At 36.3% G+C, this 27,200-nt stretch overlaps 2 protein-coding genes across 2 annotated transcripts in view; both read left to right on the top strand.

The window, feature by feature from the left end:
• Nucleotides 1-2,533, top strand: part of LOC110450024 (enoyl-CoA delta isomerase 1, peroxisomal-like) — a 6,902-nt gene extending 4,369 nt beyond the window's left edge. Inside the window, exons 3-4 of the mRNA XM_021497230.1 lie at nucleotides 726-861; nucleotides 1,176-2,533. Of these exons, the coding sequence (XP_021352905.1) occupies nucleotides 726-861; nucleotides 1,176-1,446 (407 nt within the window). The 3' untranslated portion in view covers nucleotides 1,447-2,533. The remainder of the gene's footprint in view (nucleotides 1-725; nucleotides 862-1,175) is intronic.
• Nucleotides 2,534-18,386: 15,853 nt separating this feature from the next.
• Nucleotides 18,387-27,200, top strand: part of LOC110450022 (enoyl-CoA delta isomerase 1, peroxisomal-like) — a gene marked incomplete at its 3' end in the record, with an annotated part of 16,162 nt that continues 7,348 nt past the window's right edge. Inside the window, exon 1 of the mRNA XM_021497227.1 lies at nucleotides 18,387-18,598. Within this exon, the coding sequence (XP_021352902.1) occupies nucleotides 18,387-18,598 (212 nt within the window). The remainder of the gene's footprint in view (nucleotides 18,599-27,200) is intronic.

Below are 27,200 nucleotides of genomic sequence, written 5' to 3'. Positions count from 1 at the left end.
ATAAGGTTATAAGGATTAGACATCAAACATCCCCTCTTCGCCATAAGGTTATAAGGATTAGACATCAAACATCCCCTCTTCGCCATAAGGTTATAAGGATTAGACATCAATCATCCCCTTTTCACCATAAGGTTATAACGATTCCTTTTCACCATAACATTTTACCTCGCCAGAGACTCGCTAAATTAAAAAAATCTTAGACTCGTTTCATAAATCTCATATGAAATGGAAACTCATGTAAGATCCTATATTTACACACCTTACTGAACACTCCTATAACAAGTAGTTGGTGTTTTCTTTGCTGGTAAGTTACTGTACTCATCAACGGTTATAGACTGTAAATGTCTTCAAACATTGCCATTAAATGACCTAAGTTGTTAGCTTGTCCCTATAAACCAAACAAATTCCAATCGCCATCGAGGTAATGACAGTTGTCATGATGCCATCGACTAATCACTTTAAGGTGGCTACGTAACATACCTGGTGATGACAATATTCTTTTTTAAGAGATGAATTTGTAATCTGAGATTTTGGTAATAATTAACTTTATGCTATAGTCCATATAATATTTGATACGAAATGGAATACCAAAGGTATGTCACGTAGAAGACGGACTCTCTAAACAAGTGTATGTTTAGGTGATAGTCCTGACTATATTTACAAGTTTTTGACATGTACTCGGGATTTGCTCGTTATTAATTCAGGTATTCACAATTCGGTAACAGGTCATGCGTTTGCTGGTGGAGCTTTTCTGGCCATGTCCCATGACTACCGGGTGATGAGGTCAGATAGAGGCTGGATTTCATGGAACGAGACTCATCTGAAGCTACGTTTAGGTGATATGCTTTTAAACCTCCTCAGGTATGCAAAACTTAATGTTATGTTAGATCTTCTGGTGAACAGCCTTACTGTAATGATAAATTATCACATGTAAACAACCTTTATTGAAATGATAAATTGTCACAGGTAAACAACCTTTATTGAAATGATAAATTGTCACAGGTAAATAATATTTGTTGTAATGATAGACCGTCTCAAGTTAGCGTACATGGACCTTGCTATGCTGCGAGACATTGTTTATGTAACGTACAAGGTCATTTGCTTTATTACTTAAACTGCTGTATATATTTAATCAACAAATTTTGAAACATTGATTTAGTCTGTTGTTTTTTCAGTAAAAAGGTATTGGCTATGAAAGCTATACGGGAGGCTGTGCTATTCGGTAAACGTGTTACCGCTAATGAGGCCAAAGAACTCTTTCTTGTTGATGCAATGACCGAGTTATCGGAGTTGATACAAAAAGCTAAACAGATGGCAATAGAGGCGCTTGGACCTAATGGGATCGACAGGGAGATGTTACAACGAATGAAGCAGGATTTATACGTTAGACCATCTGGGGAGAAGTCCTTCCTACCAGAAACAAATCTTAAAGCATCCAAATTGTGACAAGTGTGCTGTGTTTATGTGAAGCTTACCTTTAAAGACTTGCCAGTTAAGAAAACATTGAACATATCACTAAGGAATAACAATTACCCTAAGTCTAGATGATGAACAGTAAACGCTGTGATATATCACTTGTGATTTAATATACAGACTCTGTGATACTTCATAATTTTAATGCAATATATTACATAATCAGGTCCATCATTTCGTGGCATGAATGTTTCAGCCCATATGATAGGGCACCTTTAAATGAGATAAAGGATGTGATATAGAATATTACATTCCGTAGCTCACACACAGAACAGTATTAATCAGTAGGCCGTCGTTCATCTGTTCCCGACGTCGTTAATCTGTACCCGATGTTGTTAATCTGTACCTGACGTCGTTAATCTGTACCCAACGTCGTTTTTGCCACACTTTTGTCATTATTATTAAGAACATTTGTCGATGTGTAATAACCCAAGTACATTGTACATCTTTATCTGTCGGTAGAATTGGTTTATTACCTGGAGCCACATATCTACTCGTGGTTACATCAATTTGTGGTTTATTCGTCCTTCTCCAATCACTACCAGCTACAGCCTCAAAACAAGACGTGTGCATGATAGAAAGTAAGCTTTCCCAGTAACCAGCTGTTATTATCAGGTGGTATCAATACCACTTCAAAAGGATGGGAGTTTCTGTCGACTTTCATGGTTTGATAACATATAAAAACATATACAGTGATCAATCCTCGGTGCTTATTGTGAATCGGATAAGTCTCTGCGGTCCTGGAATAACGGCTGGAACAGTCTCGTATATTCAAACAGCAATGTATGCATGTATATCACACATTCCACGTATCACATCGATTATATCTATTAGATTGATGATTGCTTTAGGAGGCATATTTTACTATTGTACTTACTCTGAATCTGATTTAGACAATTTGTTTTGAGATGGAAGATTTATATTTGTATTTATTGTTGGTGTAATAAGAAATCAATGTAGGGAGAATGAGTTATTGTCGGTGATTTGTTTACTACAATTAATTGTGTTGTGTACATTTATTGTTCACGTTGATAAAATATTTGTTATTAAAATTATTTCGTTAAAGATAATGTTAACGACTTTTTCTGAATAATCAAAATGGCTTGGGCGGTGATATTTGGCCAGCAGTATGATGGTATGAAGGGTTACCAAGTGTATTCAAATTAATAACCTTCAATCATATTCAAGACCGCACGCGTCGTTTGTCTTAAATTATAAGGATAATGATATTTGTCCATTAACATGCTAGGATAAAATGGCTCCTAAGTATGTCCAGATGAATCATTTTCACCCGTATTCAAGGTCACAGGGGTCAAGTATGATGAAGTCTTTAAACGACTTCTTCTGAATAGCCAGAAGGCCCAGGGTGATGTGGCAAGTAACATGCTGGAATGAGTGAATGACCATCGATATACAAAATCACAGGAGTCGAATGTTTTGAAACTTTCAAACAACTTCTGAATTTTTCCAGTAGCATGCTCAGACGAAGAGCTATCAACTGTGTTCCTGTGAATGACCTTGTCTCACTTTTAAAGTGACATATGGTAAAATGTGTATGTATACATCTTTTAACGACCTTACCTCAATAAACAAGGTCTAGTTAAATTTTGAGACCGTGCTCATGAGGCGAATAGAAACAAAACAGAGGACAAAATGAAATACACTAAGGATGGACTTATGAACACGATTGAGGTTCACATTGATATTATATTGGAAAGTTCGTTTGCAAGATTTTCCATCAGACTAAAGGCATTCCTTTGGTAACAAGTTGTGCCCATCCTCTGGCCTCTTGTGCTTGTTTTCATATAAGGCGGACTTTATTGAAAATGTCAATAAAAAATCTTAGACTCGTTTCACCAAGTCCTTGAATTTCATCTTTTAGATATATAGATGATGTGCTGTCTTGAAATAATCACAATTTTGGATGACCACATCGCAGATTATATATTGCAATAATTATAATGTACAACATTTATATAGCGCCCCATATAATTTGTAAGATTACTCTAAAGCGCTTTACAGCATATGGATAATAGTATTAGTTATAATTGTTAAACAAAATTAAACAAGATGATCATCTAAATGTGCATATAAATGAATAAATAAAGGGTGGTATGTACATGACGTCTGTGTGGTACATGACGTCTGTGTGGTATGTACATGCCGTCTGTGTGGTATGTACATGACGTCTGTGTGGTATGTGCATGACGTCTGTGCAATGAGCCTAAAATGCAGCCGCGCCATGGTATGCACACATGTTGGTTACATTTATTCTACGAAGTAACCAAGTAAAATGTAATTAAATTGTGTTTATATCTATCTCAGTGTCCATGCTATTATTATATATGCGAGGTGGCTTAGATAAAGATCAATTGATATTAGGCTGTTCTTCTGTGCGTACAAACATTTGTCACGAGATGCCTGTATCTTCCTGCCACAACATGTTGGGCGCTTTTACGACGTATGACGATGTTGGCAGTGGTCCTATTTTGCATGTTTAACCTTGCTTTTTATGAGAAAGAGTATATATTTTTCATATTTTTCTTGATGTATCGTATAAAATGCATCGAGACTTCTGCCTTGGTGTAGCCGTGATCAAGCTCAGCGTAATATTTGTATGGCCGGTGAAAGTCAACATCGTAAAACAAATTGCCTTGAAGAAAGACCTTCAATTTGTGGTCTAAACTTCACTCAAGCTTCCCTCTCTGTAGCCGTCTGCTTTCTCTACTCGACTAGCGTATGTTTATATCAATCCAAAGCAACAATATATGAACATCACTCGTCACCACATGACGTCAATACTTGACAGATTGAAAAACGGGTTATAAAGTCTACCCCATGGTAAGTTCAGCGGAACAATACTGATCGTTAGCTTGACAGGTTTTTAATAAATCTAGACGTGGTAAAGGATATTTTACTGTACCTGAATGATATTCACTTGGAGGGGGATTACATGTGCCTATCTTTGATGATGGCGACCTCATTGTATTCCAAAGGCTCAGCAATAAGAATGATATTGTAACAGTATACTTACCTTTGATGATGGTGACCTCATTGTATTCCAAAGGATCAGCAATAAGGATGATATTGTAACAGTATACTTACCTCTGATGATGGCGACCTCATTGTATTCCAAAGGCTCAGCAACAAGAATGATATTGCATACAGTATACTTACCTTGGTTAGATTGCAATTAACATGGGCGTTAACTGCGAGGTGAATAAAGTATGATTATTAGTTTGATAAAAGAAGAATAGTATAACATGTAAGCGATGCAGACTTGATTAAATATGAAATAATACGTTCTTTTACAGTTTAATTGTTTATGTTACAAGAAGAAACGACCCTCCACTGGCGATTATCTCATTGAACACAACTCAGCAAGTAGCTGAATACAAGTGAATAATTATATATATACACGGGTTAAGAGATTGACGTTAAATTACAAGTTACAAGAAAATGTATTCAAAAGGAACTATTCTATCGACACAATGTTTGATACGAAAATTGCAGAATAAAATTTTAAGTAATGTCTGTTTAACTATAAAATTGAGTAAATATATCTGTATGTGAAAGGATTAGTCAAAATTTGACCATGGTCTCATTAGCGATGAGGGATTGGCTGATACTACTTGATTGTATATTAGAAATACACGTGACGCACACTAACGACGCACACGTTCCATGGCTTATGTCAGGCCGCCTTCCCGACGTTATCTTTATAACAGCAGACTAGCCACTAAAAAAATCCCATTGTAATGTATAAGTATTGATAATCGCACGCATCCAAAAAACAATATGTGCAGTGGGGTAATATAAGTCTAACTAACTCAAATTTGCTCGTTAGAGTGAAAAAACAAAGGGGCTTACAGGTCCTCCGACTACAGACAAACCGGTATCATGACTTCCAGAGTAATGCTTGTACTTGTGATGGCTTTGAACCTGCTGCATATAAACGCAGGTGAGATGTATTATGTTGCTTGATAATGTTTTTAAAAACATTTTCCATTTTAGATGAATTTTTCTATTTATTTTAATGATCCAATTTTACATTTGAACAAACACTTTCATTGCAAATGATATGTTAGAACGTATAAAACCAATTAACAGGTGAACAAATTTAATTCAGCGGTGTAATATAGAAAACAGGATTATTTCTCATTGCAGTTTGGTATATTAAACAGGCAAATGAATAATACAACATTTAATGCATTTTACAACGATGTTAATGACAATTTACACAACCACGTGCATTCAGTATACATGTATTTATAAAACTGTTTTATTAACGATTCGTTTGATCATTTTTAAGTATCTCTATTATAATTTTCTCTAGACGTCATGTTCTAAGTTTGTTATTAAAACAGTGTTCTAATTTCTTTTCTCTGTAATGAGTTTGGTGATATTTGTTCTTGCCATGATGAAATCTTTTGTTGTTTTGCTGAACATTACCAGTAATAATGACAAGGGATAAAAACGAGGCTGAGTATTTGGTAATACAGTGGTTAATAGCTATTTTATATTACGAGGATGAGTATTTGGTAATACAGTGGTTAATAACGAGGTTGGGTATATGATAATACAGTAGTTAATAACGAGGCTGAGTATTTGGTAATACAGTGGTTAATAACGAGGCTGAGTATTTGGTAATACAGTGGTTAATAACGAGGCTGAGAATTTGGTAATACAATGGTTAACAACGAGGCTGGGTATATGGTAATACAGTGGTTAATAACGAGGATGAGTATTTGGTAATACAGTGGTTACTAACTATTTCATATAACGAGGATGAGTATTTGGTAATACAGTGGTTAATAACGAGGCTGCGTATTACCAAATACGCAGCCTCGTATTTAACCACTGTATTACCAAATACACATCCTCGTTATTAACCACTGTATCACCAAATACTCAGCCTCGTTAATAACCACTGTATTACCAAATAATCATCCTCGTTATTAACCACAGTATTACCAAATACTCAGCCTCATTATCAACCACTGTATTACCAAATACAGTGGTTACTAACTATTTCATATAAGGAGGATGAGTATTTGGTAATACCGTGGTTGCTAACTTTTTCATATAACGAGGATAAGTATTTGGTAATACAGTGGTGAAGAACGAGGCTGCGTATTTGGTAATACGGTGGTTAATAACGAGGCTGAGCATTTGGTAATACAGTGGTGAATAACGAGGCTGCGTATTTGGTAATACGGTGGTTAATAACGAGGCTGAGAATTTGGTAATACAATGGTTACTAACTATTTCATATAAGGAGGATGAGTATTTGGTAATACAGTGGATAATAACGAGGCTGAGAATTTGGAAATACAATGGTTAACAACGAGGCTGGGTATCTGGTAATACAGTGGTTAATAACTAGGCTGAGTATTTGGTAATATAGTGGTTAATAACGAGGCTGAGCATTTGGTAATACAGTGGTGAATAACGAGGCTGCGTATTTGGTAATACGGTGGTTAATAACGAGGCTGAGTATGTGGTAATACTGTGGTTAATAACGAGGATGATTATTTGGTAATACAGTGGTTACTAACGAGGCTGAGAATTTGGTAATACATTGGTTAACAACGAGGCTGGGTATATGGGAATACAGTGGTTGATAATGAGGCTGAGTATTTGGTAATACTGTGGTTAATAACGAGGATGATTATTTGGTAATACAGTGGTTAATGACGAGGATGAGTATTTGGTAATACAATGGTTACTAACTATTTCATATAAGGAGGATGAGTATTTGGTAATACAGTTGTTAATAACGAGGCTGGGTATATGGTAATACAGTGGTTGATAATGAGGCTGAGTATTTGGTAACACAGTGGTTAATAACGAGGCTGAGAATTTGGTAATACAGTGGTTAATAACGAGGCTGGGTATATGGTAATACAGTGGTTGATAACGAGGCTGAGTATTTGGGAATACAGTGGTTAATAACGAGGCTGAGTATTTGGTAATACAGTTGTTAATAACTATTTCAAATTTTAAGTAAAAGAAACAGGTCAGAAACTATCAACAGTGGCATTGCTTCTCATTTTGAATAATAGTTTTGATGGAAAAATCGTTCAATTTAAAGTTAGTCGGGGATAAACAGACATTACTCATTTGTCAACAACTTCGCGTTTCTTGCCAACAGACCACGCACGCGCCCAAAAATACATGCACGTGCAACGTTCCTCCGAAATCTACCTGATACATGTAGTAAGGTAACAATTGCATTACATGTGGTTATTGAAATATAATCAATTTATATTAAGGAGGAATAAACATCAGTCTCGACTGATTGGAAAACTATAACACAGACCTGTCCAGTTTTTATTGATTACAGCATTGTCTCACAATCGCTGTATGTTCCTTAACGTATCTGTATACGTGTCTCAATCGCTGTATGTTGCCTAACGTATCTGTATACGTGTCTCGTATGCTTCGATGACATAGCGCCGCTAGTTACTATTATCTGTAAACAGGTGTGAATACATTTGACCTGAATCATCTACGACATATCCCAGCATCATCCAGATAAATAGTGTCATCAGTTTCGTATTAATATTGTTAGAGCCGCTCGACAAATTATATTATAACAAAGATGACACAATAAAATGTATCAACCCTGTTTGAGTTAATTAACCTCTGTGTGATTAATCTATTTTGGCAATATTTTAATGCATTTTAATTTGAGATATTTGTTAACCACAGAGAGTAAATTCTATACTACATTTTGTGTTATACTTTATGGTTGTTTACTTTTCATCATATAACTTTTAATGAGGAATCAGTACGTTTATTCGAATCTGTGAGAATGTTGTCCTGATTGCCGAAAAGACGTCGGTATACACGCCTAAATATTCTCATACTTCTATTACAGTAACGCTTATCAACTATTGTATTACATATAAAAATCGACTTGTTTCTGAATGTTTTTTGAGAACGAACCAATTTGTTCTTAATGGTTTTGTGAGAACGTCCCGATTTTTTCTAAATGGTTTTGAGAAGACGTCCCGACTTATTTCTGAATATTTTCGTAAAAGCGTCCCGGTTTTTTCTTCAATAGTTATGTGAGAACGTCTCGGCGTGTTCCTCAATAAGATGTGATGACGTTGGGGTTTGCTCCTCAATGGTATGTGAGGGCTTCCGGGTTTGTTCCTCAATGGTTTTGTGAGGACGTCCTGATTTGTTCCTCAATGGTTGTGTGAGGACGTCCGGGTATTTTACTCGATGATTTTGTTAAGAAGTCCTGGTTTGTTCCTCAATGGTTTTATGAGGACGACCAGATTTGTTCTTAATAGTTCTTGTGAGGACGACCCGATTTGTTCTTAATGGTTTTGTAATAACATCCCGTTTTGTTCCTCAATGGTTATGTGAGGAAGATCAAAGTATTCCCCAATATTAACAGTCAATACAACTGTATAAATCAATACAAGACACAAGATACAAGATACAAGAATTTTTATTTAGAGTCATATATGTTGTAATGGGAACCTTAGCTCTGTTGAGCTATCATTACGACAAACAAAGGTATACAAACAGGATATATAAAATAACATGCAGAAAACAACAGGCATATAGCAAGGTTTATACACACACAGACAAGAAAAAAATATTAAACCACAGCATTCAGTAATTAAAAACAACTTTGCACGTACAGAACAAAGTATATATAAAAATCTATATTAAAATTAAAATTGATGCTGCACAAAAGATTCATGCCACATGCTCACAAACGAAGAAAACATGGTTTAGTATATACACAAATGCCAATATGGCATGAGTTTAAAGTTGACCAAATATATACTAATATAGCATAAATTAAAAAGATGATTTGACAATTATTGAGTAAGTCATACAATGCATAAATAAGAGCACAAAGCAAAAAATGAAAGGAAGTAAAAGCATAGAAGCATGTTATCACAAGACATGGTAAACACTAAGTATAGAAATGATAAAAAAAAGTTGGAACAAACAAAACAAGACTAGTTACATATGGCACAGGAACACAACTGGCCGTCCCAAGTGTGCAGCAGTCTGCGAAAGCTCTGGAAATTTTCTACTTTCCTCCGTTCATTCGGCAAACTGTTCCACACTTGGGCAGCCTCAAAACGAAAAGACTTTTTTCCATACTTTGTTGTGTTAAGTCTTGGTACCTGAATAGTGTTATCTTGTCTGAAATTATATTCAACATTATTTTTAACAATCAAGTCATTTAAAAATTCTGGAGCTAACACATTTAAAATTTTAAAGACTTCTGTAGCCATAGTGTTCATTGTAACAACGTGTAAAATGTGAGGTTGGGTCTGCGTAAAATATCTATCCCAGATGAGGTAAAATCGTTTTCAATAAAACACAGAGCTCTCTCCTGTATCTTTTCCATCTTTCGAGTGTTTCTGGGGCTACAAAAATGCCAGGCTAGGGGGCAGTAATTAAAATGAGATGAAATAAAAGATTTAAAAATGGTGATCTTTCCCTTTTTGGTAAGATTATTTCCAATTCTTTTTAAAATAGCTAATTGTTTGGAGACCTTTCTACAGATCTTAGATACCTGGTCATCAAATTTCAATACAGAGTCGATCTCCACACCTAGCAGAGTAACACTATTTTTACAATCAATTACCTGGTCTCCAATAGAAAAGGATTTAATGGTGTCACAGGGTTTTTTCCCTATACATATGGCCTGGAATTTGCTAGGATTAATATTAAGTGACTGTATCCTGTTAATGTATACACATTGTTGGAGAGTAGCGACCAGTAATGGTAAAATAAATCTGGAAAGGAAATAAAACAGCCGGTTGGGCTTGTTGTTTTCTGACTCGGCTAATATTTTGTGTATACCCATTAATCCATTAGACAGAACATGGTATTGATGTTTAACGTTAGTTTCAAATGTTATAAGTAATGAGGTTGGCAAGTGACCAGTGGGACAGATTAAAGTGTTTATTAAAAACGGCATCGTGAAAACATGTCCATACAATATGGAATCCACTAGCAGGGTTATAGTGTAACAACCAAACCACGATATTATAACAAGTTTACAACAATATCTTAGTTATCGTACAGGCATTCTCGGGTTTTGATGAAACTTTACTAACGAATCCCGAAACAAAGCGTTCGTATTCATATATATTTTGTTGTTGGGAAATATGTTGTATTTAATAAAGAGGTTATCAACGTTAACATATAAACAGCATTGGCAAGGTGAGCTGGTGTGTTACAGCTGTGAAACTTAACGATTGTAAAGTCGTGAACTAGAACCTTGAATGTGATTAAAGTGTATTAAAGGGATTTATACAAATGCATGCAGGAGAGAACTGATATAGACATAGCCTGTTGTTCGATCCAATCCATACAATATCATGAATAAAATTTGTTGAAATGAAATGAAAGGGATCTGCGGATTCAGTCCATGTATTAAGCTTAGTAGCAGGGTTTTTCCGACAGCTAACCGTAGATTCTTATTGATATACGATATTTGCAGCACTGTTTATTTCCTGTATTAATATTAATGTTAATTTATATCTGTATCGTCTGTAGACAGAGGTTGATATTTTGCAGCATTATAAAACGTTTTATAGACACATCTTTAATAAGATGCATCAGCTTGGAAATATGTGATATCAAAGTTTAACTTTCTACACAAACAATGTACGCATTAAACGTGTCGGAACGTTTCGAGGCCGACTGGTCCCTTTGTCAAGCTAAGACCGACTGGTCCCTTTGTCAGGCTATGACTGAGTGACACCTTACTATTTTCATTGTATTAAACATATGTTTTGAAACACTTCCTTTGTCTTTAAATATTACTGATGAACTGACGAGTCCAAAATGGACGAAATGACTTTTTGGTGCAGTGAAATATTTACTTTGCTTTTGGCATCTTTTATCAAGGTGCTTCATTTCTCCGTAAATCTAATGATTATTTACGTTAAAAGATTGCTGACACTTCTGGTTAATTATCTGTCCGTGCGGCTGGCCGTAGCCTTTACTTGTAACTGGAATTCTAGCAGAAGTTATCTGTGGAGCTAAAACTTGTAAACTGGCTACTCTATAAAAGTATTTATATTATATATATGATGCACTAAATAACTTACTTTGTTATGGTTTCTGCATCTACAAATAAGTGTCTCCTATCTTTGTATATCAGGTGCTTATCTGAGTTGGGCAACAAGTGTTGATCATTGGGAATTAAGTGGGTATTGTTTGTAGACGGTCGACATTTTGGTTTTTGTGAAGCTCATTTTTACAGTAGTGGCTATCGAAAGACATATACCACAACGCCAATGCACACAAAAGCAATCGAAATTGATACTCAAAACGAAGAATAATTTCTAGATCCTTTAAGATAAATGAATAGTATTGTGTTGTTGATATATGAAAATAATTTAGGACCAAAAGCCCAACACGATCTACAGAATTAGAAATCAACGACAAACGATAACTTTGTATCGGCTCAGTTACTGTGTTTGTGACGTTTGTTGTGTGTTAACGAGGTCAATGTTGAGTTACTATTTCCAGTTTACAAACTTAACGTCTTGGTAAGAAAACACTGAGCAAAGAAAGCAAATATTTTGCTGCACTATATATTCATTTCGTCATTTAGAACTCAATATTGATAATAAAGATCAAATGAATGAAAATCCATTATTTAAGTGTTCCGGAACATATGTAGAAATACAGCTTTGGGGGAGGTGTGTGTGAATTCCCTCATGACGTCACAAACCCTCATGACGTCATAAACTTACAAGGTTTTGCTTCTGCTGAGGATTTATTCTTAAACAAGTAGTTTTTGTCAACCTTGCTATAATAATTTCCAGCTGTAAGGGTCATCAACCACAATGTCACGTAAAATAATTACTAAAAATACAAAAAAAAATATTTTGTTTAAAGATGAAGGAAGATAAACAAAAAAAACATTTTGTTGCATCCTCTGGCTATTTCGTTCATTTATCAATTGTAAAGTACCGGAGGATTATTCGCCTTGATTTAAATATATTTTATTTGCAAAAATACTAATGGAATTAGACAGTTAAAAAAACTTAAAATTCGTCTTCCCCTTTCACTTTATCAATTGATTGGTTAAAATGTGTACTTTGGTGTGAATAGTGATCCTACGACCTCCCTGAGGTAATAAAGTATAGGCAGTTTTCTTAATATATCATACCTCAAGTACCGTATATGTGTCAAACAGAGATTCACTCAAATAAATAATCATAAGGGAATGGCATATCATTACCCGTCGTCAAACACTACCAAACGACAGTTCGTGTTATTAAGTGAATTCCTTTCAAGTGGGGGAAACCTATGATATTGAAATCTTCGTCACCTACACGTTATTTAAATATATTATAGTGACTAGCTTGGATCTTTGACAATGAGGATTGATACAGGAAATCAATACATCTTTAGTTATTCATTAGCGAATATAAGCTCGGGTAGGTTACGGAACTTCCTTATAATATTTATCATATACTGGAAAGGGGGCGATGTTACAGCGAGAGAAATGAGAGGTCACATGACTTAACCTCGCGTTCCAGGGACGACAGAGATTGTATACCTATGCTTATATATATCCGTACCTGAGACGGAATACCCTAGGCGGAGATATACCGAGTCGCTCAAGAAAACCGCCGGTGGTTAATCAGGACTATAGCTGGCTTTTGTCAAATGTCCGCCAGATGTCTGTCTCGTACTTTAGGTAATAATCACAAAACAATTTGTAAATCTGCTCCGATCACCAACAAGTCAATATTTCATCATATGTTTAATCCCTATATAATCTCTTCGTAAAACGTTTAATTTGTTACGGTAACTGGGCCGCTCCGATATTACACGTGTAAGTAAACTGATCGTGCCGCAATATTAGTTACAAGTAAGACTATGGAATACGTTACTAGAGAGGATAGAAACCCCGGGGTTATGACTGGCAGGATAGAACTCGCTAGCAGAAAGGTCACAATGGAATAAGAACGGCAGCAATACTGTTTCACCATGATATCATTTTAGATTGAAGATACGTTTCCGTTTAATTTAACCCAAAGCCGTTCATAGCTTAACTGTTTGTTCCATTTAATGTATCTATTTTTCTCATTAAAATTAAAAAATATTTTGGTAAAATTCTACAACGGGCGTTTTTTTCTCCAAAAAGTAAAGACAAAGGAAAATCTTTCATTTGTAGAGGTAAATTTAATGGTAAATTGTTGTTGTACATGAGGAACTATTTCCAAATGAAGGGGGAAAGATGAGTAATCTTAAAGCAAACATATTTCATTGGTTATATTGTATTTTTTAGTTTGTCAGAAAAACTGGGATATTTGTTTCCAATCAAACGTCCCGTCTGTATCATGAATAATGAAACAATGGTATACTTGTATAAATACCTGTTGACAGCAAGCCACAGAATCCCGATAACGGCTGATGGTAAATTAACTCAGTTTACTGTTTTAACAGGAGGCCTGTACAGTACAGCTGACGGATGGGGTCGGCGATCTAATGACAAACAGAAATCTGGAAGTCTTATCATAAAGATGTGGAAGTTCTTTAATGGTGTCCACTTGTTCAGCGAGACAAAAGATATCGGAAGTAAAGCGACATCTATAGTGAAAGAGATGCCTTTCCATCGACCTTTGACATAGACCATGGTCTTCCGTCCGTCATGGTATGTCGTGTGTCCCCTGTTCTATAAACAGTATCCTCGCGCCTCAGCCAGAGACATCCCACGTCATATCCCATGTTAGATTTTTCTATCTCGTCCGTTCTGTCTTGTACCTTTACGTGACATTTCGCGGAATTTTTACACTGCGATGTATTCCTCCGCGCGTTAATTGCTTGAAATAGACAATTTGCATTATAACTGTTCTGTTTTGTCGTTATATGTATAGTTTTGATGTTGTTAGATATTTCACACTGTGAAATACGTTGTAATCTATATAACGGCGGACTACATTTTTACGCGGAAGCATTCAAATGTAGCTTTAGTAGTGAAGAGGTTATTGTCATTTGAGGCCCAAGGCGGGATACTTATAGTTTTTAGCAAAATTGAATAGTTCTTTTTGAACAAAAAGGTGCGAGAACAAAAATACCTGTAACTGAGCGATATCGGGTTATCTCAGTCGAGGGTTAAGATTCTGTAACAAAATTTGTAATAACTTGTGCCCAATCCATTGTTCAATTTTATTGGCAATAAATATGTTTAAAGTAAAAAGTAAACAAAATCCAAACCGAGGCGTAAGCCGAGGTTGGGATGTTACAGAATCTTAGCTCGGTACAGATTAAAGAGTTTATTAGTACGGTAGTCTAGTGGTAGGACTCCGGGCTCATGACCGAAGGGCTGCGGGTTCGAGTCACGGCACGGCACTGTGTTGTATCTTTGAGTAAGATCCTTTACCCCACTTGTTCATGTCTACTCAGATGTGAGTGAGGACGTGGTTGAGCAGTGCTAGAACTGTAGAATGATAGCTGTGAGCGCCGAAATGGCAGCACCAGCTGTATGCTCCCCAATGAGTTGAGAAATACATTGGCTAATTACAGAAACCCTATTACCACGGATAATCATTGGTGAACCGCTTTGAGACCACCTACGAACTAGGTTGTGATAAAGCTGTACATAAAAATCTCGAGTTATTATTATTATTATTACAGGAATAGCATTGTACAAATATGTAAGTACAAAATATCGAACTACAATTCTGCGTATGCAACGTTGTCGGAACTTTGTAGAATGCTTTCTTTCCGTATGGCATTAACCATTTAATTAAACAACGTGTTTCAGGTAAAATCCACAGAAGGACTGAACGCCAACTTCCATTTCCCTGCCACAGGAGCTGTACAGAATGCTCAAGCAACCGGATCTTACGGGGGTTTAGTTTATGCCTACTCCACATCCAGTATAAAATTGTGGCAGCCGCCACGTAGCCATGGTTACCTTATATATGTCAACCATATTTGGGGAGGAGGTGCCTTCACACAAAGTTCCAACTCAGCACAGATGGTGGTCCAAGCCTGGAATGCGTATACAATCTGTACGATATTGCAATAAATATGTGTCCATAAAGTTATGATATATCGATTATCATAGCGTTAAAAAAACATAGGCGGATCCGGACGAGGGCACCTAAAAAAACAACATTCTTTTTAATTCAAACTTCATGCATCCACCTCTGACAAAGAACACAGTAAAGACAGAAAGTTCTGAGATATTTACCAGAATTTCTATTTATACGTTAACAACTTTTGAAAATGAACAGGATTTCAACAAGCAGGTCATAATAAATAATTATACTTCATCAATAAATAAACCACATGTAACACAGGAAAAACAGAACCGTAGTCAGAACGTCTGGATCAACCAGAGTTTAGGAAAACAATCTTCTATTTTGAAACTTGAAAATCAGTCGTTCGACAGAAAGTACCGGCATACCCTTGCTTATCTCCCGCACCAGAGATTCAGCATGGTCGATTGGCACGGTTGATAGTGCACTCACCTATTACCAAGACGACCGGGGTTCGATTCCCCAATCGGACGCGAAAAGGTAAGGGATTGCCTGACCGATTACGCTTTCACAAATAATGACTTCTCATGAAGAATAAATCTAATATTTGTGTTTATATTTATATCATATGGTATTTTTTTCACATCCTCCAAAATGTGTAAAAAGCAATACAGTATACTAACCACCTTCACTTAAAATGAGGAAATTGAGGTAGTAAAACGCTATATATTATATCTGATATACTTGATGGCCTGTCTGACTCAATGTTTATATGTATATAAGGTAAAGGAGAAATGCTCAGATTAACAATGATATAAATAAGACTGTACGTACATACTGACATCTGCTGGACGATTCACATAGGTATTTTCTCAGCAAACCATTGTGACATTGTTTACATTCATTAATCATGATAAAAAAATATGTATTTTAAACATGAATCTCTTTAGCTTTGCTGTTGTGATTCGTCCTTTTTTATCGTCTGTCATCTTTTCTTCCCGGTTTTGACATCCTGACCTCAAACTGAACACACGTGAGTAATTTTCCTTCACCTTCAAACTGATTTGGGGACCTGAGAGCAGTTCCCTACTCCCTGTAGAGACGGTGTGTTACAACACACGCCACATTTCCCTATATTTGGGTTTTACTATTAAGGGGCCGCGGTGGCCAAGTGGTTAAGGCATCTGACATGCTGCCGCTACCACTAGCCCTCCACTGGCTCGTGGGTTCCAGACCTACGTGGGGTAGTCGCCAGGTACTGACGGTAGGTCGGCGTTTTTTCTCCGGGAACTCCGGCTTTCCTCCACCACCAAAACCGCGCACGTCTTTAACTGGCCATAGCTGTTAATAGGACATCACACACAAACAAACCAAAGAACGGGTTTGATAATTGTTATGTACAAGGTAATCAACAAACGTTACTATGTTTTAAGTTAATGTGCAATTCGAAATGGTCACCATAACCATGTACAATGTCAAAACTTTATTTTGAAAACAATGTATATATATAACTCAAATGACGGAGTTGATATTGATGACATTTTATGTAAATGTGCAGTAGATGTATTGATGATTTTCGTTAATCCAAATTGATTTACAATCATCACTGCCGTTATCCTCGTAAGAGCCTGGAGTAATTCCATTTATTGCTGTTTGTGGGCAGCATAACTCGATACTTTAGCGTCAATTATCTGGCAGTCAGACTATACTAAACGCCTTTCGTCCGTGGTCCGTTGTTTCATCTATATAGATTACCAATGGTCCGTAGTTTTAGTTCTGCATGTTTAATGAATTCATTTTCACTGAAGTTCCTTTCGGCCTATCCAACCTTTCACGACTTTCGGTTCAACACAAATGCTTGCCTCCTTCTATCTATATATATACATCTTATTATCCACAGAGACCAGAATAGCTTAAATGCGGAGGGTATTGTTTATGACTGTTCTCAAAAATAGTTACTGCTCCATTCCACTTATACATGATGTACGTTAACGGCTGATTAACATGTAGTAGTGACATCATTTGCCATTATTGCTTTTAACATATTTGTGGTATTTAGCTGTACGCGTCCGTATGGAATGGAAAGCATCCTTCCGTATAATATTGTACGAGACACATTGCGGCGAAACTTTTAGCGCGTGAGCAGAAATACCACGTGTGAATGCCAGTGAGGTACTGGGCGGATGTGATGTAATGTGTTGCAACCCTGTTTGTTCAGTTATTAGTGTTGGATCTTGGGTAGTTTACTGGCGCACTGGTCACTTTGAATAGAGCGGCCAGAGCGAGCATACCTATTCGTACTTATACCTAGCCAGCATAGAAATTGAAATATGTAGCGGGTACAAGACCGTAATACCAGTGTATAAATAGCAGTGTAATTCATTATAGTATCTATTTAATAATATCTTTAATTAACGTAATATTTTTGTTTTAAAGTAAAGTTAATATTTTGAAGTATTTTTAAATATAGAAATCGGGCGTGGTCAATGCAGTAAACAAGTGATTTCGAAGAAGCAAGTTTTTAAATATAAGTGTATATTGTTTCCTTTTGATTTTAGTCTTTTTAGGACTCGGCGGACTTTGTTCCGAGAAAACCCTCATCACATTGAAGAGGTGGGTATTTTACATATTTGTAAGTATGTTGTATAATTAGATAAAAACTGTAATTTCTATATAATATATAGATTGAATGTCACAGTTAAAAAACCTATGAAATATCCTGGCTACGGCAAGGTAGGTGTTTCACATGTTTGTTTCATTATGTATAGTAATATTATGTATTTCATGTTACAGGTTATTTATAAGTAATAAACAGGTCAACAAATAACCCAGGAGTTGTCGTTTATCGAGAGTAAAGACGACTATTACAAATAAGATATATCTGTTATAATAGGCTATCAGCTTCAACTAGCGAAAATGATTTCTCCCCTGCCCAGTGGTTATGTCGTCTTCCGGTCCAAGGGTTGTTTATATTCAGATTCGCCTTCAGACAGACCGATGGAGAAACGCCTTGTCACCGTAGAGTTTACCCAGGATAGATTCGCCATCGTGCGGATGAGGAATGGACAAAACCGCCTAAATTTGATCTTTCTCGATAGCCTCAATCAGGCACTAAATGAGGTCGAGAGGTAAGTTATAAAGAGGAGTGTGTAGCGACAGGCCTATCACACACGTGTGTAAACAACGAATACATGTGTGTACCTTACCATAGTGCAGAAACGAACTTTCCTCATGTCTTGGCGAGTTGAGGCAAATGAAGTGTGTGGATATCTTTCATGGTACTCTTAGAAATGATAAACAAACTAAGTGACACAGGACCTAGTTAGCAGTGTAAAGTATGTATTTATATTGTCTAGCATATGTATCCTAGTGTGTGATCGTGGCCGTGTCGGTATACGCTCGCTAAGTCTACCCCTGGTTTGTTCAGATATATAACTGCTGTCATATTGTCGACGAACAACTTGATGTGCGAGTTTTGGATGTCGCGACAGAAAGTCTGCAAAGCTAACAAAACAGATTTTAACTCAAGCACATTGATGTGTAAGTCAGTCTCTATATCTGACCACATGCCACCTGTAGACTCGGCAGTGTCAACCACAGTAGCCCCCCAGCCATATCCTGAGGCATCAGAGGCCAGGGTCACCTGTGGCGGTGTCAAGGTCACTGCCTTGCATGTTGACTCAATATTATTGATCCACCACATTATGTCTTCCTTACATTCAAGTGAAATGTGCATGTTGTCATCATAATTGCCTTTAGCCTGTTTTAGATTAAGGTTTTTGAAAATCTCTAGTTTTTTGTAATGTAAAGCAGGGTGCCTATCAGTTCAGAAACTTGTCTGATTGTACAAGTGTCTCTATGTATAAAAGTCTCACATAACTTCTTTATCTTGGTAGCTTTGTCTGCTGCTGGTTTCACAGTCATGTCAATAGAATTTAGTACAAACCCCAGGTATGTTATACACTGTGTAGGTTCTGGGATAGATTTATGGGGGTGAACAGTGAACCCCAAAGAGTCCATAAGGCTAACGGTGTCGGTCACATTGTCCAAACATTGTTTTTGTGAGTCTCCCAATAACAGTGAATCATCAATGTAACTTGTGTTTATATGGCCGCACTTTCGTAACGTAGAAAACACGCATTTCATGATTTTTGTGAATACACGTGGTGCACAAGACAACCCATTCGCGAGACAAATGAACTGGAATAATTGGTAATCCCAGTAAAATTTCATGAATTTTCTATCTCGTTCAGCGACCGGGATCGAATAATAAGCGTCTTTTAAATCTGCTGAGGCAAAGAAACAATCTTTCCTCATCAATACGATGGCCATATCCATTTTAAAATGATGATGTTCGACAAACTCGTTAAGAGAGCTTAAATTTAGGATGATACGGCGAGGAAAAATGTTTGAGATGTATTCACCATCGTTGTGTACAGTTGGTTCAATAATGTGCTTCGCGATAAGCTTTGTCATTTCTCTAACAATGAGTTCTCTCTCTTTTGGGGTAAAGCTTAAAGGCCTTGGGGCCCTCCGCTGATTTGGAAACTGTTCAAAAACAATCGAGTACCCGTTCACACTATTCAAGATCCAGTCATCAGATGAAATATTATGTCAGTTATTCAAGAATGAGGCTGTTTTCCCAGAGTGAAAAATTTCAGGTGTATTTTGAAGTTGAGGCAACAAGGCATGTGGCTTACCTTCGACAAATCTAGTCCTTTTGATTTTGTCGGCCTCTGCGGCGTAAAAAAGATCCCCGGCTTGTTGGCTTTTGGAAAGGCGCTGCACGGTATTGACCCCTGTGGTTTGAATGTTGTTGGTATCCCCGTATATTGGTTGTAACCTTGGTTGTAGCCTCTCCCAAAAGGGTTACTTTGACCCTGGTAGTTGTACGGCTTGCCCCTGGGTGATGGTGATGTATATTGACGTCCCACTTTTTTTGATAGGGTCCTTGTGTCGTGTATTTTCTTTGATTTGTTTAGGTAGGTCGTCCCCGAACAGCTGTGTCGTGACAGCATTCCCCGGTAGACACAACTTCTGGTATCGCTTGGGAGCATTTAAAATTGTCCTTTCTGAGTTGTGACAGCTCTGTGAAAGCCTACGACTGCATCTTTAACGTGTCCATGAGTTTAACTGCGTTTTCCTTCACAGCAGGTGCCGTGTTACCTCCCTTGGAGACTTTAATGAGACTGTTTAGCTTTTACCATCATGGATTGATTTTTTTGTACTGATTTGTCTTTGGTTCTGCCTCTGTCCAAACCTCAATGTTGACTTTGGGTGTTGTCAAATTAGGACAATTAATCGGCCGATTGTACTTCGCCTTGGTGTCACTAAGACAGTGTGCACCGATCATAGTTCGAAAAGCACCGTTGCAGGAACTGGCCAGTTTGTCATTGATGTTAGGTCCACATACCTCTTCGTTGTTATAGAGGGTGGAGGTCTCTCGCGGGCCCGTGAGAGCGAAGCTCTCCTTATAGGTAACACGTATGTAAGAAAATAAAGAATATTCACAATACCTATGGAACTGAAAAACTTGTCTTAACATGGCCGCCGGTCGCACGCACTGTAATCTCCGCCATCTTGATCTCGAAACACTTAAATATTTGATACTTTCCGGTTAAAGATGTAAACTCCCTTGACATAACGTTACCGGCTACATCGCTCTTGTTCTGAATGGTCGAAAAATTATTGTATCGGCAGTGTAGTCTCGTTCAATCAGACGCTTGCGCAGACAACAAGAGTCTGGTTGAACGAGACTATCACGTAGAGTTACGGTCCTTGCACTCCCTACGACAACTCTAGGTAAAGATTGCAGTGGTATATATTTAGAAAACGGAATATCAACAAAACAACGTGGTTGTCAACAAAAAGGGAGTTTATCACAGTGATGCAAAATGATAGGATAAAAAAGCATACAAGTTTTTTCATCAGAATTTTTTAATTGATATTTCGCACGAAAAAAATAGAAGAAAAAAATTGAATCCATACTGTACTGTAACATTTTCATTTTTGATTACTATCTCACAGCTATTTTTTATTCATAAAGGAAAATCTGCTGTTATACAAATCTGCACGATTCAATTTCAATTTCTAATTGAGGAAACAATACATTTTCTCTATTGCTAAAACTATACATAAAGCAGAGACATATAAAGCATATAGTCAGTAAGTTGCTGAAACAAATGTATTCATCCACAATATATATATGATATATAGATCTATTGACTCTCTTGGCTGCAATGATGGGTATTGAAAAATGACAAAAAATGTGATTTCGCATTTTCTTCTTATTTTTAATGGAAACTTCATATAAATCCAGTTTTTATAGCATTGAACAAATTAATTTTTATACATAAAAAGCATAAAAATTGTAAATTACTATGCATAAATTCTCTCTGGATGAAATATTTATAAATCATTGAAGTTAGGTTGAAGTAATCCAAAGGGCTTATTCGTAAAGATATATACATATATAATATATATGTATATTTTTTCGTGGATATCAGATAACTATGCTATTATACATGATTAACAATATCCATCCTAATATGTTTTATAACAATGTCTTGTAGAATATGCTGCACTTGATTCTTGCAATGGATTCAAGAGGTGCAAATTTAAATACTTATATAGAGTCTATTGAACCTTTCGCATTCTCACATTAATGTCATGTCATCATTCATACGCCTAGGCGGAAAACTTAACTGTAATGTACACTGTATAGCTATGCATGTAAGTCTGATTTAGTAATTTAACACATCACTCAATGCTTGAAAGAGTACAGTACCGATATTCCGATACATTTACAGTACAACCTGGCTCCGCCCTCACTAACGGCCGTGCCGTAAAACATATTAGATCTCCTCCTTTTTGATTACTATCTCACAGCTATTTTTTTTATTCATAAAAGAAAATCTGCTGTTATACAAATCCGCACGATTCAATTTCAATTTCTAATTGAGGAAACAATACATTTTCTCTATTGCTAAAACTATACATAAAGCAGAGACATATAAAGCATACAGTCAGTAAGTTGCTGAAACAAATGTATTCATCCACAATATATATATGATATATAGATCTATTGACTCTCTTGGCTGCAATGATGGGTATTGAAAAATGACAAAAAATGTGATTTCGCATATTCTTCTTATTTTTAATAGAAACTTCATATAAATCCAGTTTTTATAGCATTGAACAAATTAATTGTTATACATAAAAAGCATAAAAATTGTAAATTACTATGCATAAATTCTCTCTGGATGAAATATTTATAAATCATTGAAGTTAGGTTGAAGTAATCCAAAGGGCTTATTCGTAAAGATATATACATATATAATATATATGTATATTTTTTCGTGGATATCAGATAACTATGCTATTATACATGATTAACAATATCCATCCTAATATGTTTTATAACAATGTCTTGTAGAATATGCTGCACTTGATTCTTGCAATGGATTCAAGAGGTGCAAATTTAAATACTTATATAGAGTCTATTGAACCTTTCGCATTCTCACATTAATGTCATGTCATCATTCATACGCCTAGGCGGAAAACTTAACTGTAATGTACACTGTATAGCTATGCATGTAAGTCTGATTTAGTAATTTAACACATCACTCAATGCTTGAAAGAGTACAGTACCGATATTCCGATACATTTACAGTACAACCTGGCTCCGCCCTCACTAACGGCCGTGCCGTAAAACATATTAGATCTCCTCCATATCTTTGAGGAGATCATCAACCACACTCGATGTGTCATTGGAATCTTCGATATCATCCAAAACAGCGTTAAACCCGTCGTCTGGCGTCTCTGATTCCCCATCTTCAGACATGTCATGGGCGCCGCTATCTTGAAAGACACCCGGATGATCATAGCTCCGCCCACTATAGTGCGACACCCGATCACATGTGGGTCGTCCCCAATACCAGAACAGCCAACATCCTATCTGTTTTGCCGTTCCATCGATTGAGTCACGGTGTCTGACGGTCAAGAATACATTAAATTTTGCACATCCTGCACTGAATAGTGCAATTTGTTGATGCTCTCAAGCGTCTGGACTTGTGATTGTAACAACAGTTCAATGATTGTCGCATCACTGCTTACGTTCTCTGATGAACTTTGAGCATTGACTGAAGGTTCAGCCTCAATAGCCATGATGGTGATCGACGGTATAAATATCAGAACCCGTAAAATTACGATATAGTTCTTCGGTCAGAGGTCATGTCCTCCACACATGTTTCCCATAAAACGTGTTATCACGTATACAGTGGCTCTACGGCCTACACTTTGTGGCACTCAGGCCTAAGTTATTGGCACTCAGGCCTGATCGTATCTATTATTGGCACTAAGGCCCGATCGTGTGTGTAAAAAACTTAAGAGTTCACAAGTTCATGGAATGAAATTAGTATTTCCAAAATACGTCAGTATTTACTCACTACGTCTGTCCTGTAGGTGTTCATATAAAAGTTCCACAAACGATGTATAACTGTGGTTTTCCTCATATAATTTGCACGTACGTCCACTCGCTTCGAAAAATGACTATGTACTGACCACTCGCACGACTGTGTCATCTCACGTGGTCACTCAGTGACCATATATGGAAGTGTGGAATCCTCATATGTACTATCTAAATATGAATACTAAGCCGCGACCAGTTATCGTGAACATTTCGCTGTTGTTCTCTCTTTTCCTTAAATTTTAGTGAACTAAACTCGTCATACACAATGTTAATTATACAAGTTAGAAATAATGATAAACTGCAAAACAGTTTGGGCAATAAGCTGGTAGCTATTGCGCCGTACCTTCGGTCAGGACTTCGACTTGAGTTTTTTTATTTATTTATTTTCCATTTCAACGTGCCATCAAAATATCATCGAAAAGGCATTCGAAAAACACGGGAGTGATTTCCTTTCCGTCAGTGTCTATCTTATCGTTATAATCGGACCATTTTGTTTAAAATGTGTGTATATATAGGTTTGTTATATATGTTTTCCATGAAAATATATGAATTGAGACTCTCAATAAAAAGTCAACTTTTTACCGTCAGTAAGATTTATAGGGGGCGAGGGCGGAGCCCGAGCCTCCTATACATCTTACTGACCCTCTATGGTTCTGTAGAGGGTCAGTAACTGACTATATAACGAATTTATCGCATCGAGGACCCTTTTTGCTTAAAATGAAAGTGACTGTTTAGTCGCTTCTTGTCTATTTCTTCCGTTGTCGTCTGCCCAAATCTCTCCATGTTGTTGTTGTGCTGTTGTCTCTCAATGTCACCGAAACGCTTAGATAAGGGGACGGCACCCACGCTAAAACAAAAGACGGTCGCTTGCGACAGCGTCTTACTAATTTTGCCTGGCGTAGGGGAAGCAACTCCTATCATTTTACGATACAATGTAGCGAATGGCAATTACGGTGAGCATTGTATCATTTTCAGAATATTCAGGTACCCGGTATCTGTTGTTTTAGTTTTGAAGCGGTGAGCAGTGGGCGGCCATATTGCCCTATAATGGAATCCTACTGACCCTATATAGAAAATTAGAGGGTAACCACGTGATAGCTCTAAACCAATGGATTTTGGACATTTTTGTCCGAGGTGCGATAAATAAACATATATAATCACTGGTCAGATACATGTTTCTTTTATAAATGTGACACAACAGTAGACTATAAAATTCAGAATTTCAGATTATATACCAAATAATCCCGTCTTTGGACTGAAGGCTTAATTATCTTCTTCACAAATGTGTAGATCTGCATTAAAAGTTTAGGGTACCAAACAAGAGGCCCAGATGGCCCGTATCGCTCACCTGGATATTTCAGTGATTATGGCAAAACACTATACATGTCTACTGAAGAAGAAAGATTTCAAAGAATGCTCCAGACCAAATGAGATCAAAATCCATGCTGTTGGATCTGGCCCATTCTCCAGCTACTGCATATTTATTTGACTTCCCCAGAGCTTCTAGCTTCTTGTACACACCTATAACAGTTTAAAACCCCTGAGTATATATGATTGGTAGATATTACAGAGCTGTGATGTAAACTAATGTATCAATTTCATATTTTTTTTTATAAGATAATCCACTCTAAAAATTAAAAATGAGAACTGGAACTCTATAGGTAGATACTATCTTACTAAATTAGACATCAAGTAAAAATGTTTTTGTGCACTTGTTCGGACCTACAGGGCCTTGATATTAACAGAATACTACCAACTTTTTATGAAGATAGCTTGAAAGCATGGGCAAAACTTAAAGGAGTTAACGCACCACTAAAAAAAAAAAGAAATTCTAAACCAAAATTTATTTGGGAACACCTACATACAATTTCGGTACAAAGCCTTATTTATACAGTCTTTCTCATTAAGTGATATCACAAAAGTAGCAGATATTTGGGATGATGAAAAGGAGGAATTTAAAGGGAATGATATTATATTTGCAAAACTTATCAATAAACAGAATTGGATATCAGAAATCTCTAAAATTAGGAAAGCTATACCTCTAAATTTTCTCAGAATATTAAAAGATCATACTGAAAATAATCAAATCGATAATCCTAAGTCAGAAGACCTCTTCAGAAATAATAAATTTGAAATAATTTTGTCATTATGTAAGGGAACAAAAATTATGAAAAATAAAGACTTAAAAATTACCATGCTGCAAAATACATTACTTCCAAAAACAAGATCTAAATCAGAAATAAAGTGGGAAGATGAACTTCAAAAAACATTTAATTGGGAGAAAATATGGGGAAATAATAAATGTAAACTGATTGCAACAGAAACAAAAATAAGGGAACTTCATTGGAAATGTGTACATAAAATAGTTTATACTGAATATAAACTCCATGTTATGAATCGATCCAATGGTATATGTCATATGTGTAATGTTGAATTAGAAACATTGAGCTACCTATTTTTGCATTGTAACTTTGTTACTCAAGTGGTAGAACTCATACAAAATAATGTTATAAATGAAATACCTGGACTATTGATTACTTTGAACAAAGAAATAATATTGCTAGGAGAATGTTCAGATACAAACACAGCAATACCAAACACTGTTGTCTATACAATGAAATGGGTTATCTGGAAAACAAGAAATATAATAAAATATCAAAACAAGAGACAGACACCACTATCTACATTTAAAATGTTTAAACATGTATTATTAGAAAAGTATTTACAAAATCAAACTCAATAAGAGATACAAAATCTACACGTATACTAATTCAGAACTATAAATTATTGCAAGGTATATTAACTAGCACCTAGACATATTGAAGCCTTGGGTTTTTTATTTGGGGTCGGGGGGTCGGAAAAGAAAATGTTTTTGTTTAATAGATTATACCCTGACTATTATCAACACGTACTCTAGAACTAGAACGCTAACATGGCACTTTAATTCGCTGAATTGGATGATGTTATACCATACGAAGCATTTCATATACTAATATTTACCATATAATAACGTGTGTGCGAATCGAAGTCTGTTCACCACCGTGACTCTAACCGAGCATGTTTAAATTAATTCAGTTATTTAACGGACAAAACACAAATGAATTAGCAAAATTGGCCAAATACATTAAAGCTGCAAATTCAAGAAGAGCTTTATTAACATAAGTAGTTATGCTCTCCGAGTGTTTTGTCTCGTCTGTGTATTTATTAGTATTTTCGATATTTGTCAATGTTATGAGAAAGTATATATATATATATATATA

Source organism: Mizuhopecten yessoensis, unplaced genomic scaffold (genome assembly GCF_002113885.1).
Source record: "Mizuhopecten yessoensis strain PY_sf001 unplaced genomic scaffold, ASM211388v2 scaffold4927, whole genome shotgun sequence".
NCBI lineage: Eukaryota > Metazoa > Mollusca > Bivalvia > Pectinida > Pectinidae > Mizuhopecten > Mizuhopecten yessoensis.
The sequence above is the reverse complement of the archived record's forward strand: the minus strand, read 5'-3'. Positions and strand labels throughout refer to the sequence as shown.